This window comes from Ammospiza nelsoni, chromosome 1 (assembly GCF_027579445.1).
Source record: "Ammospiza nelsoni isolate bAmmNel1 chromosome 1, bAmmNel1.pri, whole genome shotgun sequence".
Lineage (NCBI taxonomy): Eukaryota > Metazoa > Chordata > Aves > Passeriformes > Passerellidae > Ammospiza > Ammospiza nelsoni.
The window spans coordinates 81909484-81924637 of record NC_080633.1 but is presented as its reverse complement, the minus strand read 5'-3'; the positions used below and the strand labels follow the sequence as shown (position 1 = coordinate 81924637).

Here is a 15154-nt window from a genome sequence, read left to right as displayed (position 1 = left end):
GAATTTCTAAACCATAGATTAAAATTCAATAATAAGGAAGTAATAAGAATGCTAAATGAGGCTGTTGTATAGAAACATTTTCAGTAGCGGCTTTGCCAAGGGGAAACTCCCAAATAGAGAAGAGAATGACTTTCCTAAGCAAGCAGGAGGTCTGGGAATTTAATATGTGCCTCTCTAGCCTATTTTTAGTATCTTTCCCATTAAGTAATACTGCTTAATTTGCAACTTCCAAATCTCTAGTAATTTGTAATTACAGTACTTGTGAGTTCTGATGTCACAGGAGGTACTTGATAAAACAGAAGGAAAGCATTTGTAATCTTAATTAGTGGTCCAGAAATTCTCCTTGGACAAATTAATTCATTTCAACTTAATTAATATTTTCTGTAGCTCAGTCTAGTACTCACAGAGGAGTTTGTACTCCTTTGTGCTTTTTTTTTTTTTTAAGGAATCCATTAGAAAATGTTTTAAATAATGTTATTTTAAAAGCATGACCAGCTGTGCACTATATTCTCATAAAATGTCAAAAATGCAACTTAATTTATTAGTCTGATATCTGTAGGAGTTGTGAGTGTGATCTTTGTCATCTCACTTTTCTTCCTCTTGTTCTTACTGGACAGGGAGAGTTCAAGTCCTCCTCCCTCTATCTTTTACATGTTTGCTTTTTCCAATAACTGCTGATTTTCCTAAAAGAGACATAAATTAAAACTTTTCTTATCATTGATTAGGGTAATATGAATCCTGCTAAATCTTTTCCTGTAGTTTTTTGTTGGTTTGTTTGCTTCTTGGGTTTTGAAGTTGGAATTTTTTTTTATGTTTGTCATACAGAAATGAAGAGAGAGAAAATCATCACACTTTTCATTTGAGGGGATGTTTAGTCTGTAGTAGTTCCCAGGGTGGGCTGCCATGATGTAGTGAAGACAATATAGGTGAAAACAGAAGCTTGCCACCTCTGCAGCCCCTTCTCTTTATACTGATGCACTCTGTTCCTGTAAAGCAATGATTTGAATTCTGTAGTCCTTCATAACTTGGTTGGAAGAAAACAGAGTGAGATAAAGTAACTAAAAATTTGATTTAGTTGCAAATATACAGGTTACTAAAAATGGGGAAGTGCTGTGTTTTCTAATGCATTTCCCCTGAAACCTCAGAATGGTCAGGAGTGAGTTCTCAGGAATAATGAACAGTTTTCAATACATTAATTCAAAGTAAAAGACTTCTCAGTTGCTCCTCATCCCTTCACTGGGTGTCATCTTTCTCCGCCTCCTCTTCCCTCTGCAAATTTCTGCAGGGCTTCCATTTTTCACAATATTTTAAGTATTCTTAAGAATTAAAGCACTGGAACTGAAGCCATGCTAAATCAAGTCCCATCTCACCAGGCTGTAAAATGGCTACTGAAATCTTTTAGTGCACGGGAAAAAATGAATATACAGCATAGGTTCCTTCAGGAGTCTGAGACAGATGCCATCCTAGTACATAACTCTGAGAAGTGGAATTAATTTACAGAGTGCAATGTGAAGTAAGAAGGAAAAGACTGTCCTCTTATTCTGTGTAGTTTTATATTGTTTTAGTCCTTAAGTGCAAATTATGATCTGATTTCCAGTGTTTGTAAAATTATAGGAATCTAACACTTGCAAATACTTGCACAGAAATTATTTTTTTGTATTTTTTTCATGAAATTTACAAGAGGTAGAATAAGACCATGTTATAATATTCATCCTGCAAATAAGGGTCCATTTACCAGTTTTCATGGCCTTTTTTTCTCCTTTCTGCTTACATTATACAGCATTTTGTCCGTACCACATTGGTCACTTCTCCATTGTTGGCCTGGGCTTTGAGGAATATGTGAGTACTGTTTTATAATTTCAAATGAAAAATAAACTACCACTGTTTATTCAATCACAATATTTTTGTAGCATCTTTCCATTTTCTATTTGTGGTTGCAAAAGTAACTTTGAGTATGTCTTCTTACTAGTTCTTCAGCCTTTTTGAATATGATTGAAAATGTTGTCCCACTCTTTTCCACTTCCTCCATTATTTACATCTCAAGTGAAGTTTTTACTATTTGTAAAAACTGTGTGTGTCTTCAGGGTTTTTTAACAACCTCTTGTTCCTTGTGTACATTTTATACTTGTTTACTAAGTTTCATAATGGATGATACTGAGATGGGGAAACTAAGGGATGAATGAAACAGTGTAAGGTGGCACTTTTTGTTTCATATATTAAGGTTGTTTTGGGTTTGAAGAAAGTAGTTGTAATGTAAATGTAAACATTATCTATTCTTGATGAAGTACAATGATAGTAGATTATTAAAATATGTAAAAACTAGAGAAACTTGGCATTCTTCTTGAAGAGTTGAAATTTGGAATTTATCTTAGTTACGTAAAAAGGACATGTAATCTTCTAAGAGACTGATAAACTTTCACCTGTTTTCCTCTTTGCTCCAGGTCCAAGCATCTCACTTTGAAGGCTTGATTACAACTATAGTGGGATATGTTCTTCTAGCAGTGACTCTAATTGTTTGTCATGTATCCTTTTGTCAGTACTTACCTGGTTCAGATTTATGTGTCAATAATTTTTCCTGACTGTGCTTTGTGGAGGTGATGTAGGTGCACTTAACTCACCATTTTTCTCTGCTCTTTTGGTGAAATTGGAAGGAAAGATCTCTTCTGTTCTCTCGGAGATTTAGAAGTTGTCAGTGTGACTGCCTGCTTTCAAATACTGTCACATGCTTAACAACACAATCAAGGGCTTTTATGTTTGCTTGAGAGTGTCTGAGAAGAGTGTAGAATCATTTTTTCCTCACTATCTGTAGGCTTCTGCTGTGAACTGTAGTTCCAGCAGAGAGATTATAAAAGGAGGTATGATGGGAAATTTATTCAAATATTTTTGATCCTGCCAGATTTTTGAATAAGAATTATTTTAGTTTCTTTGTTATGTCTCTGAACTACTGAGAGTTTGCAGCAAGAATTTCTTTCTCATTATTACTTTCTCAGAGAAAACTACTTTCTCTTAGATGTAGAAAATAAAGTACTGGAAGCTGGAAGGATTTATTTGGTCACAAGTAAGAAAGCTGCAGTCAAGCTGCATGGTTTTTTACATCAGCTTCAATTTGAAAGAATATACACTTGTTACCAGCTTTCTGTGCAAAAGTAAATGAAGTTAACATTGACTTTCCACATCAGTATACTGATATGCAGTGCATGTGTAAAGCATTAGTATATTAGCATGTAGGTTTTGCCTCCTGAAAAAAAAAACCCAAAACAAATTCCCAAAGTGCAATTGCATCCAACTTTTCTTGAAAAAGGTGAGAATTTGATTTACACAGCAGTGAAGGGAAAGCTGCTATTTAAAGTAGGTCTTAAGTTTTTAAATTTACTCATTTGTAGCAGATGTTTTCAGAGACAACTATTTATTTCTCGAGAAAACTGCTGGTTGTTTAATTTAAGAAAGGTCCTATTATTAATTGATATTTATTTACTTTAGATGCATGTTTAGGGATGTTACTCAGCACAGCAGATCATGACTACTGGAGTCACAGCCGGTTTTGGAAATAGAATCCTGATAGTACACATACTTACTATTTGATTTTTCTCTTTTGTAGAATTTCCTATTGCTAAAATCAGTGTAATATAATGTTTGATATTAGACTATTACAAAATGTTTTCCAGTGCTATTTTCTTGACAAAGTTATTCAGGGTTTGGCAGCTCTTGTTAAGTTTCAGCGATCACGTCGTTTACTAGGAGTTTGCTATATTGTTGTCAAGGTAATCCTAATTTTTTGTGTGCAGAAAAAAAACCCTCTCATTTTAAGCTGACATTATCATTTTCTTAGCAATTTTTGTTAAACTAGTGAGATGTTATTTTCTGTCTTTTCCTAAAGGTTTCCTTGTTAGTGGTGGTTGAAATTGGTGTGTTTCCTCTCATCTGTGGCTGGTGGTTGGATATATGCTCCTTGGTAAGAACAGAAACAAATAATGATAAAATCTTTTGTAGCTGTTTATATTTGAAGCAGAAAAAAAAAGTTCTGATGCGAAGAGAGCTGTTAATGTGAGTTTGACAGCACTCTTCTGTTTTCATAAGCATTTCCAGAGGGAAATTTCTCGGGTATTTTAGGTACTGCCTAATGCTAATTTTGGGGGTTTTTATGTTACTAAATACAAATTAATAAGCTATTACTAAAATCACAAGATCCTAATCCTTTTTAGTGCTGTTACAAGATCACTGTGATAATGAGCTTACTTATAGGCAAACTTGTGCTCTGAATAAACCTCTTTATGTAGCCATCTTATGTGGAATGGTAATGACTTTGTATTTTAAGTTGTCCAGTCTCTTTCTGTTTCGAAAAAGATCTTTGCTGCACTTGTTTGGAATTGAGGACAGTTTTTCTGTCCTCAAAAATACTGAGTGATGAATTTGAAATTGACAAAATTAGTTTTTTCCAACCTTGGTAGAAATAGAATTTTACTTAGGAATTATTTGCTTCCATCATGGTGTCACTTTGTTTGAATTGATTTATAACTTATCTAGAGTCTGTTAGTGATTGAGTTGACATATTGATCTTTATTTGCTGTTTTTGTCATAAATAATCCCTTTTTTCTATAAATTGTGTATTTATGTGTTAAAGCAAACATTTAAATTATGCTTAGTATATATATTTAACTGGAGTAAACAAAATGAGTACGTGTGGATGTTTGCCAAACTTTATTCAAATTTGTCTACTACTTACCTTCTTCTAGGAGATGTTTGATGCCACTTTAAAAGACAGAGAATTGAGCTTTCAGTCTGCCCCAGGCACCACAATGTTTCTGCATTGGTTGGTTGGAATGGTTTATGTTTTCTATTTTGCATCCTTCATCCTTTTGCTAAGAGAGGTGAGTCTGTAAAAGCAAGATTGGTATGTAACACAGTTAGAGGCTTATATACAGAACTGTTAAATCTTTCATGTGTGGGTATTGCTTCTACCATTTTTTGTGTGTCTATTGGATTCAGTTTTATGTAAAAAGGGCCATGCTGGTACTTACTGCAGTGGAAAAATCATGATTTTGAGTACATTTTACTTAGAGATTTTTGTTTAGCTGTTAAATCTGAGCGTTGCCTTCAAATGAATCCAAATATGTTTTAGTTGTTGAAGATCAATCAGTACTTGAAAATTAAGCTTGTATTTGGTTATTGGTTCTCTAGTTCCCTGTTCTATTTCTGTGCAATTTTGGTGAATCTTGTTCAACCAATATCCCTATTATGGTAAAGCTTATTTTCTGCAGCAGTGTTGTTCAAAATGAAAAATAAATACAAAGATTATGTTGTCCTCATGTGTTTTTTATTTCCTACTTCAGGTATTGAGACCTGGTGTCTTATGGTTTCTCAGGAATTTGAATGATCCAGACTTCAATCCTGTGCAGGAAATGATTCACTTGCCCATCTATAGACATCTCAGGAGGTTTATCTTATCAGTGGTGAGGACTTGTCAAAAAGATTTCTTTATTTGGAAATAAAGCTTCATATGTACTGTGTATATAAAGAGGAACATTTTCACCATGGAAGTGAACTGGTACTGGAACAGGTTGCCAGCAGAATCTGCATCTTTCAATACTCAAACTCAACAAGATATGGTTCTTAGCAGCCTGATGTATCTGGGTCTGCTCAGAGCAGGGGTTTGAGGAGAGTTGGTTGTACTTCAGAGCTCTCTTCTAAACCAAGTATCTTATGCTAAGTCCCAGAAAATGTTTGGATATTCAGAAAACAAGTGTTGTTATAATGGTTATTGTAAATCGCATAACTTTCATGATGCCCTCAGTTACTGCAGTAAACATTGTGTGTCCAGTTCAGCCAAAGTAGTGCAGCAGAGAGAGTAAATTTCTGGACAGATTCTGGACTGGAGTCTGCTGCTGTAGCCAGTGGTGGCTGTTTCCAGATTATCACTGTAAGACAGTGAAAACTTTGAGAGTTTTTTCCCTTCGGTTGTTTGTCTGAGGTTTGCTGAGCACTGCTGAGCATGCAGTGAAGGAAGGGTTGCAGACCGTCTTTAAGCAGTGAAAGCTCAGAGAGATCCTGGTTTGTTAGAGAGCCCTTCAGTATGAGTGGAGTTGACCTTTCCACCTTTCTGAGTATTCTGTCCTTAGATAATGGTAATTCTTCAGTTGCATGAAATTTCATGGTACATCAGGTGGCCCAAATACAAGCCAAGATCTGCTGGTTGCTCATGATCTCACTTATGTTGTCACACATAAGTGTTGAACAGGCAGTTACTTGAACTTCACCTTTTGACTTGCTCAGCTGATTAATTCAGAATTTTCACTAGCCTCATGCTAAAATACGGGGTCCAGAATGGTAATCATTTACCATTTCAAAGAATAAATCACACCCTTCAAGCTCTGTTTATCTTTCTGTATTTTAAAGAGATGTCTCGTGTATGACATAAACTATTATTTTTCAGGAAGAAGGGGATTTTTCTATTTGACCTAGTTAAACACAATTTTTTTTTCACATCTTTAGTCTATTTCATTTATATGAAATGTAAGAATGTGTTTAAAATGTACTTAATTTTTCATTGGCTTCCTTAAGGAAACAGGAATCATAAAAGTGTATTGTCTTCAGGCACTTGATGTCCCCTACTGAATTTTGGTCTTTCGGTCAATTTGAAATGTGAAGAAATAGGAACTGAAAGGTCTTTTGATGCTTCAGCAGGTTGCCTAAGAAGTCAGCCACTTAGAAAAGAGAGGAATACAAAATAAGCAATCCTGTTGTTGGGGAAGGGGAAGAAAGAACTCTCTGACATTGCTCTAGCTGTCAGCAGGCTTATTCTGGTGCTTATTCAGCTGCAGTCCTATTTGGCGAGGGCATCACAGTCAACTGGTGTGCCTAGGATGGATTTGATTTTCTTCATAGTGTCTTCAGATGTCCTTCTGCACCTGAATGGGCAGCTGAACAGTGTTGCTAACACAGGCCTGTTGGCTGTGGCTGGACAGTGCTTGCTCAGCATCCAGGCATTTTCTTTGCTGCTCTGCCCTGCTCCCTCACCTCCAGTGAACAAGCTGTAGGCTGGAAGGAGGGTCTCCCTGGAACAGCTGGCCTGAACTGACCAGAGGGATATGACATCGTGCTCAGCAGTAAAAGCTGTGAGAAAGGAGGTTGGGAGGGGATGTTCATGGTTATGGTGTTTGCCTTCCTGACTTCCCAGGAAATTGTTGCTTGTCTGTCTGCTGATGGGAAGTAGGCAGTGAATTCTTACTGTTTTGATTGCTTACTTGGTGCTTTCTCTATTAAATTGCCATTATCTCAGTCTTGCCTGCCTTCTGTTTTGCCTTCCCCTTCAGCTGAAGAGGGGAATAAGCAAGCAGCTGGGAAGGCATTCAGCTGTTAGCCTGGCCTAGCCCACCACCCCAGGGAACATGTCAGAGATGAGTGGGAAACTAGGTTTGGTAGTTTCTACGTTTTGGATTAATTTGTTTACTTTATAATTGCAGATTGTCTTTGGATCAATTGTACTACTCATGCTCTGGCTTCCTATACGCATTATTAAGTATCTCCTGCCTAACTTTCTTCCATATAATGTTATGCTCTACAGGTGAGCATTTATTTTAAAAAGATGGGGTTTTTTTAATGTTTGTATAACTGGAGAAAGTGTATTTGCTCTCCCTGAGCATTAAAGTGACACTTTTTGTTATGTTATTTTGTCTTCCATTAATCTAATCTTCATTGTTCTAAGAGAAGTAAAGGGTAAAGGACATGGCTACATCATACAATGTGACAAATTAAAAGCTGCTTGAAAAAAGAAGCATTTTGTATTCCTTCCATAAAGATAACTATTTGGGGCTTTATGCCCTCAAAACACTTCCCATTTCAATTTTCTGATAGTGAAGTTCCTTTTGTGTTTGCTTTTTTAACACACTCATTCCTGATTGTCATTGCTTCAGGAGTAAAAGAATATCTGTAACTGCATTTTTTTAATGGTAGCGGTTTTTTCGTATTTCTGAAAAATAATTCAAAGAGTAATTATAGATGCAAATAGGGATGCATACTATATTCTTAGATATGATCTTTCTCAATGTTTTTTTCCTAAATGTGTTATAAGCCAAAGTGGCTAACCTCTCTGCTCAGGGTAGTATATAGGGAAAAACCATAACAAAAAATGAAGAATTTTCCTTTTTGGCAAAATACAATGTGTTTTTGTATTGTAGTGGCATTAATAGGATTCAGTGTAAAATATTTCTATTGGAATGTTCCTTGTGTTTGATTTTGTGCTCTTCCCATTGTTTCCAGTGACGCTCCAGTAAGTGAACTTTCCCTAGAGCTGCTTTTGCTTCAGGTGGTGCTTCCAGCTTTGTTAGAGCAAGGACATACAAGACAGTGGTTGAAAGGTCTTGTACGAGCATGGACTGTTACTGCTGGATACTTGCTGTAAGTACAGAAATCCAAAATCAGCTACTACCACTGTGCCCAGTTGGGCCTTTACACATGAGGGGAGCTTTCCAGAAGGTTATCCCAACAAGTAGATTTAATAGCTTTTCTACAGATAAAGACATTATGAAAAACTTCTATAGTGATTGCTTTCTTCTAAGCAGTAGATGTACATACTTTTGGACTCGCCTTTGACAAGTAATTCTTTTGGTATACCATTACAGCATTTGCTTAGTGAAAGAAATCTGTAAAAGTATGACTGACATCTTCTTCACTCCCTATTATATGAAAATAAGGATATAAATATCAGCAGTGTGTTTCCATGAATCATCTAAATAAAATTCATGTGCACTTCTTAGATTTCTTACTATAAGAAGGAAAAATAAAGAAAAATAATTTAGAACATTGAGCTTAAGAAGTAAGCAACTTAAATTAGTGGTTTTAAAGTTGCAAGTTCAGATTTTAGAGAAGGATAAAACCATTTCTTTGTCAAATAAAGTAAGTTAATGTACTGCCAGGCAGAGTTCTAGCACTTGAAATTATTTTTTAGTTCATCACTTGTTTGCCAAATTAGTCAAGAAAAAAGTAAGGTTGATTTTGTTTCCGTACAGTTTTCAGTTTAACTTCAAAGGATATTGGCATTCTCCCACCATGTTGCACTCTTAGAATAAGGAATTATTCTTTGCCAAGTTATGTCTGAGAAAGTGAGTGAATGAATGAAAGATTTTTTCTTCACTGTAACCCAAAATGTCTATTTTAGTTTCTCATAAAGAAACTCTGCTCACCTCCTCTTGTCTTGGTTTACATTTTGAAGAAGTTTTAATTATTTTCCAAGTTTTGATTATGTTTAAGTATAGTGTAACACAAAAGTTTTAGAGATTATGAGAGAAATGACTTTTCTTACTCCACTGTTGCCGCTCTTTAGGACAATTGCAAATTACCTCCTCAGTAATTTTAGTTTAGCACATATGAAAATCTTCTGCTCTGTTGTTCCCAAAAAGCAAACTGTTGGGTAAATTTCATTGCTAATAGAATATCTGCACATACTTTACTCTGCTAAAGCTGAGGAAAACTAAGTTCTAAATATTCAGTTTTAATCAGACTCAAATTTTGCTAATTGTATGTGTGGAAAACATCAACAGAATGATTTTTAAGTAGATTGATTTTTTCCTAGGATTGATATTCTTAAAAAGCTGTGAACAGGTTTGAGCAATTTAGAATCTTCTTGAAAGGCTCTGCCTGCCTCTGCAGTTTGACAGCACGTCCATAGCAATGCAGCACCATCCTTGTATGGTTTAGGTTTGAAGGCCCTTGTTTCCTATAGAGCTTGGTGATGGTAACATAAGAGCTGTTAGTAGAGCTGTGTGCTTACATGAACTGAAATATCCATGTAATTTTCCTTTCATGTACACAACACCTTTAATACCAGGTGGTGTTTTTAAAGCAGTCAAACAGATAAGTGATCTTCCCTTGTGATGGAATTCTGACTGCATCCACAGCAGCACTTCCCTTCTATATTGTGTTTATGATGATATTGAGCATGTCACCAAAAAAGGCTTATTTTACTTAATCAAGATTCTGCCAGCACTCCTGTATTAGTTTTGTACAACCTGTATGGATTCTGGGTAGGCCTATATTTCTGTAAGTTTCTCATTCATACCAAACAGAACAAAACTGAAATTTTGACTGTTGCAGGGATCTTCATTCTTACCTACTTGGTGATCAGGAAGAGAACGAAAACAATGCAAATCAGCAACCTAACAACCAGCATGCTCGCAATAATAATGCCATTCCAGTTGTGGGAGAAGGTCTCCATGCGGCCCATCAAGCCATACTTCAACAGGGAGGACCTGTGGGTTTCCAGCCTTATCGTAGGCCTTTAAAATTCCCACTCAGGGTATGTATACCTAACACATCCAGAGAAAAGAAAAAGGCATTTGAGAAGTTTTCTTTTCTAAGAAAGATTTAGCCCATGTTGTCAGAATCACATGGTGGGTCCTGTTTTATATGGTTTGCAGCTTTCAAAACATAGAGTTGCAGTCGTGCTCATATATATATAAGCCTGTAAGATCTTCAATTACAATTTTATTTACAGATCCCATATATGTTGAGTATTATGTGTCAGTGACATCTTATTTTCTTTACACTAAGTAATGGAGAGAAAGACAATAAGCCCCTCTCAAACAGGTAGTTCAGGTGTGCCTCTAACAAGGCATGGCTTTCAAGGGGGCATACTTTGGTCTTGTAGCTGAAGGGTGTTTAGAACTATTTTGCTTTATTAAGAAAATAAACAGAGAACTTCTGTTGCTTCTACATCTGTATTAAACATAGAAAGGCATCATATAATGCTTGAAAGTTCTAAATCCTTAAAATTAGAAAGGAAATTTTATTGGCAAATACTTACATTTCTAGAACAATATACAGCTTAAACGAGATTGCTGTTTTGTTGTTAGTAGAACTCTGAGTTAAATATAAACTGCACCACAGCTCACTTAGTGTGGTTTCAGGTGTAGCTGAAGAATCAAAGTAATGGCTAACATTGGGTCAGTGTGGTATTGCATCTGAAGGTTCCTTCCTTTATACCCAAATGTCTTGTCAAGGAAAGTCTGTTCCAGATTGAACTGTCTCTTGGCAGTCTGTTGGAATAAGGTGTTAGCTGTCCCATAGCAAGCTTGCTTGTTGTGTGGCTTTGATAATTAGTGAAGCAGAACTTCATAGCACCTGGTGCTTGAAAAATATTTTAAAAAGTCAAGTACATAGTAATTCTCTGGTAAGGTGAAAACCTGGCTGAGGAGTAATCAGCTTCACTGTCAGCTTCTGGTCACAGAAACCTGAGCACATCTGGAAGAACTTTGTCAGCAGCGTTTTCCTTTTAAAACCACTGTCTTGCTCATATGGCATACAGAGCTAGAAATCTTTCAGGATTATATGGAAGTCATGCTGCTCAGTGCAGAAATTGAGGTGGTCTTTTTTTATGTGACAAAGCAAAGAACTTAAGTCATTCTGGATTCATATGTTATTTTTTAATGTTGGAACAGTTAATGGAAAGTCTTAGAAATACACAACACTGCAGGTGTTCTGCATGTACTGGGGTTAGGTTTCTTTTTGCTGATTTATTTATAGTGAAACATCAGTTAGTATTTGAACATCCTAGTTTAGCTGCCTTTCTAGGATAATGTATTTTTTGTACTGGGATTTCTTGGGGTTTGGTTAAATAACTTTCTTACGCATTTCCCTTCCTTTTTTTTCCCTTTTTCAGATATTTCTTTTGATTGTTTTCATGTGCATAACATTACTGATTGCTAGTCTTATCTGCCTTACCTTACCAGGTGAGTCTATTACAGTAAACTATCATTAAAAACAACTCAGTATGTTGCCATGGCCAACCATGGCAGATGTTTTGAAACCATTGTTTGAAATCAAAAGGCAAAAATATGGAAACTAGTCTAATTTTTAATAATTTGTCGTCAAATTGTAATCTAAAAATCTAAACAACAGAGATTGCCATTCCCTTTTTGTTCTAGAATAATTTTCTTCTGAGGACAGGGCTTCAAGTGCTTCAATCTCGGTAGTATTGACTGGAAAATAATTGAAATTCTTGCACCTGTTTTACTGTTTTGAGAAGGAAAATATGTAGATTGTTACCAGGTCTTCTACAGTATTTTCTTTAATTAAATATTCTGAAGGTGCCATTTTTGAGTACTGCGAGGAACAGGGGGTTGGACTCCATGATCCTTAGGAGTTCCTTCCAACTTGAGATACTTTATCCTTCTGTGATCTTGACACATCACTAGGAGATTTTGTGAAGTGGCATGTATATCACTTTAAAATGTCCAAATAAGTACTTCAAGAACACTTCGTATTTTTAAAAATAATTTGGAGTAAATGAAGCCATGTCAACCAGCATAAATTTCATAACTTGTCTGCTGTAATACTATGTAATTTATTACCTTCTTCTATTAATGAAGAATTTCATAACCTGTCTGCTGTAATACCATGTAATTTATTTCTTCTACTAATGATCCTAAAGTCTATAATGCGTTAAGATCAAAGTTATAAATTCTGTGATTGTTTTAGTAGTAGGACATAAAATAATTCCACTGTAATACTAGGGAAATGAAAACACTATTAAAAAATGAACTGTAGCAAATCAGTCTCCCATTTTTGTCAGAGAACTTCAGAAGCCCCATCAGTAAGTCTTAAAAAATTACATGAGGCAGTGAAACAACCCAAAGATAGCTCGTATAATTTAAGTTCAAGCTTACGCACTAATGCATGATCGCTGTTGCAGTTCTGAAGATCAGTATTTAGGCTCTGAACAGTGCTTTGTTTTGCTGTAGCTCAGGTCACATTGCTGTCCTAATGAAAATTTAGGTGGAAAAGGATTTCTATGTTTATTTGGCATAATTTTTGAAGCCCTTTGCATAGTACTTCATACCTTTATGCATTACGAGTATAGTACCAAAATAACTGTTTTATGAGGAATAATATTTATGCAGGAATATTTCAAATATATTTGCTAAGTACTTTTTTAATGAGCATCCTTCCCTAATAGATCCAGAAGCATTACTGTATGTAACAGTGCTTGTGTTTGCAGTGTTCGCTGGCCGGTGGTTAATGTCATTTTGGACGGGGACTGCCAAAATCCATGAGCTGTACACAGCTGCCTGTGGTCTCTATGTCTGCTGGCTGACTATCCGAGCTGTGACAGTGCTGGTGGCCTGGATGCCACAGGGTCGTAGAGTCATTTTCCAGAAGGTCAAAGAATGGTCTCTCATGGTGAGTCTTGAGAAAAAGTTCTGAACTACCAAAATTTAGCTAATGGCACTTGTTTTATTTTTTGCTTGGAGGCTTTACTCTGTCATATGTACTACATTTTGCTTTTCAGACCATTTTGAAGCTTTTGCAGCTTACATTCCCATTGCCTAGGCTAACTATTTTTGGAAGGCAATCAGTGTAAATATGTTTGTGTGTATATATGTTTAAATATATGTATGTGTATGTTTTTCTGTTTTCCTTTAAAAGTGAATTTATTGCATTATTATGGCATATGTTACATGTTCTCAAAAACATTTACATTTTCACATAAACCTGGAAACTTAACTATTTACTTGTTTAGTTACATGAAATTATCAAATGGCAAAACCTAATAAAGCTGATAGATGATGATGACCATATCTCTACAAAGTAGCTTGATGCTTATTTTCAGGAAGATCTTTATCAGCTGTTGAACTTGCATGGTTCAAATAAAGATATTTTCCTCAAAAATATTAATTATGAGGAGTTGGCATTCTCAGCCTGAAAACAAATTCATACCCCAACTTTTTATCTTGGTGTTGATTTTGAGGATTTCTGTATTAGATTTCTTGCTAGTTCCTTTAAACATCAATAGCATAAATGTAGCTTGTTATGGACATTTTAATGTGTTTATTGAATTGTTACACTGTACATGTTCTTCATGTACTACCATGTTTCCCAAATACCTCATCCATCATTTTGATTTTAGCTTCTTCAAGAAAATACATAGCTAAAGCTTAGTTTCTACTTGTTCTTTGCTGCTTCTTATTATCTTAATTAAGTCAGGCTACTTTGTATGATGCAGTTAAATTAGGAGAATTTTAGAATAAAGATTCAAATACTGTGTTCTGAGTCCTCCATTTTTAAGTCAAATATTCCATAATGACTGAATTTTTAAGGTTGGTTTTGTTCCAGAGAAAAAATTTGCAGCCTTGGATTTTTTTTTTAATTTCCCAACATATGAGCGAGCATATGCAATATATTGAAGTGCCTTTGGACAGTATTCCCTATTGATAACAGTCAGTGTGACTGTGGTTTAGAACTATATGAATACTAGTAGGCGCAGTCATGATTTTTTCTGGAATTCCTTTCCTATGGAATAGGACCCAATCTTGAAAACTTGCATTGCAAAACTATGTATGTAGTAAAAATTGTTTCTAGGGGTGTATATGTGTGAAATAGAGGTTTATGTAGTTTTGGGGTTTATTTACCGGGGCTGTGTGTTTATGTTCTAATTACATTTTTTAATTTAAACTAAGAATCCTCTGGCAAATACATTAATTAAATGTCTTGGGTTTTTTAGATAATGAAGACATTGATAGTGGCTATACTGCTCGCTGGTGTGGTTCCACTTTTGCTTGGTCTTTTGTTTGAACTGGTCATTGTCGCACCTTTGAGAGTTCCTTTGGATCAAACACCTCTCTTCTATCCCTGGCAGGTCAGTTGCTCCCACTCTTTTGCTGCTGTTGATGTAAGGAGTATGGGCTGCCTTGCTTCATGTGGATTCGGTGCTTCAGAGCATTTTCCACAAATGTGTTTGTATGTGGCAGAGAAAAGGCAGCTAGTCTGGATGTGAGAATTATTTGAACCAAAAGGATATGCTGAGGAATTTAAACTATGAAAAGCTGAACTGTTGTGAGGTTGCATTTCAGTGATCAGCTATTTTTCCAGTAGCATAATTGTAGTTATGTAAGAAGTTAGTATATTTATATGTATGTGTGCACAGATGCACATACTCTAATCCTGCTGGAAAGCTTTCTGCATACAGTTATGCAGCAAGAGGTTCTGGTATTTTTTTTTCCTTGTAAGACTTTAATTCAGTGATGAGGCACATTATGAATGTAATTTTTAAATTATTTAGGGTCGTGCTGATTTTGGCCTGAGTTGTCAAATCATTAATGCAAAATTTTGAGGTAGTTATGTGTTATTACTCTTCAATCACGTCTCACAGGCTGAATGCAAA

General features: G+C 35.6%; 1 protein-coding gene across 2 annotated transcripts in view; it reads left to right on the top strand.

Annotated features, from left to right (window-relative positions):
- Window positions 1–15154, top strand: part of MARCHF6 (membrane associated ring-CH-type finger 6) — a 44620-nt gene that overhangs the window by 20990 nt on the left and 8476 nt on the right. For both annotated transcript variants that reach the window (XM_059484033.1, XM_059483955.1), the window contains exons 11-22: window positions 1781–1839; window positions 2442–2522; window positions 3693–3761; window positions 3878–3952; window positions 4734–4868; window positions 5331–5450; window positions 7461–7561; window positions 8257–8394; window positions 10090–10291; window positions 11654–11723; window positions 12992–13173; window positions 14495–14629. In XM_059484033.1, coding sequence (XP_059340016.1) covers window positions 1781–1839; window positions 2442–2522; window positions 3693–3761; window positions 3878–3952; window positions 4734–4868; window positions 5331–5450; window positions 7461–7561; window positions 8257–8394; window positions 10090–10291; window positions 11654–11723; window positions 12992–13173; window positions 14495–14629 — 1367 coding nt within the window. The remainder of the gene's footprint in view (window positions 1–1780; window positions 1840–2441; window positions 2523–3692; window positions 3762–3877; window positions 3953–4733; window positions 4869–5330; window positions 5451–7460; window positions 7562–8256; window positions 8395–10089; window positions 10292–11653; window positions 11724–12991; window positions 13174–14494; window positions 14630–15154) is intronic.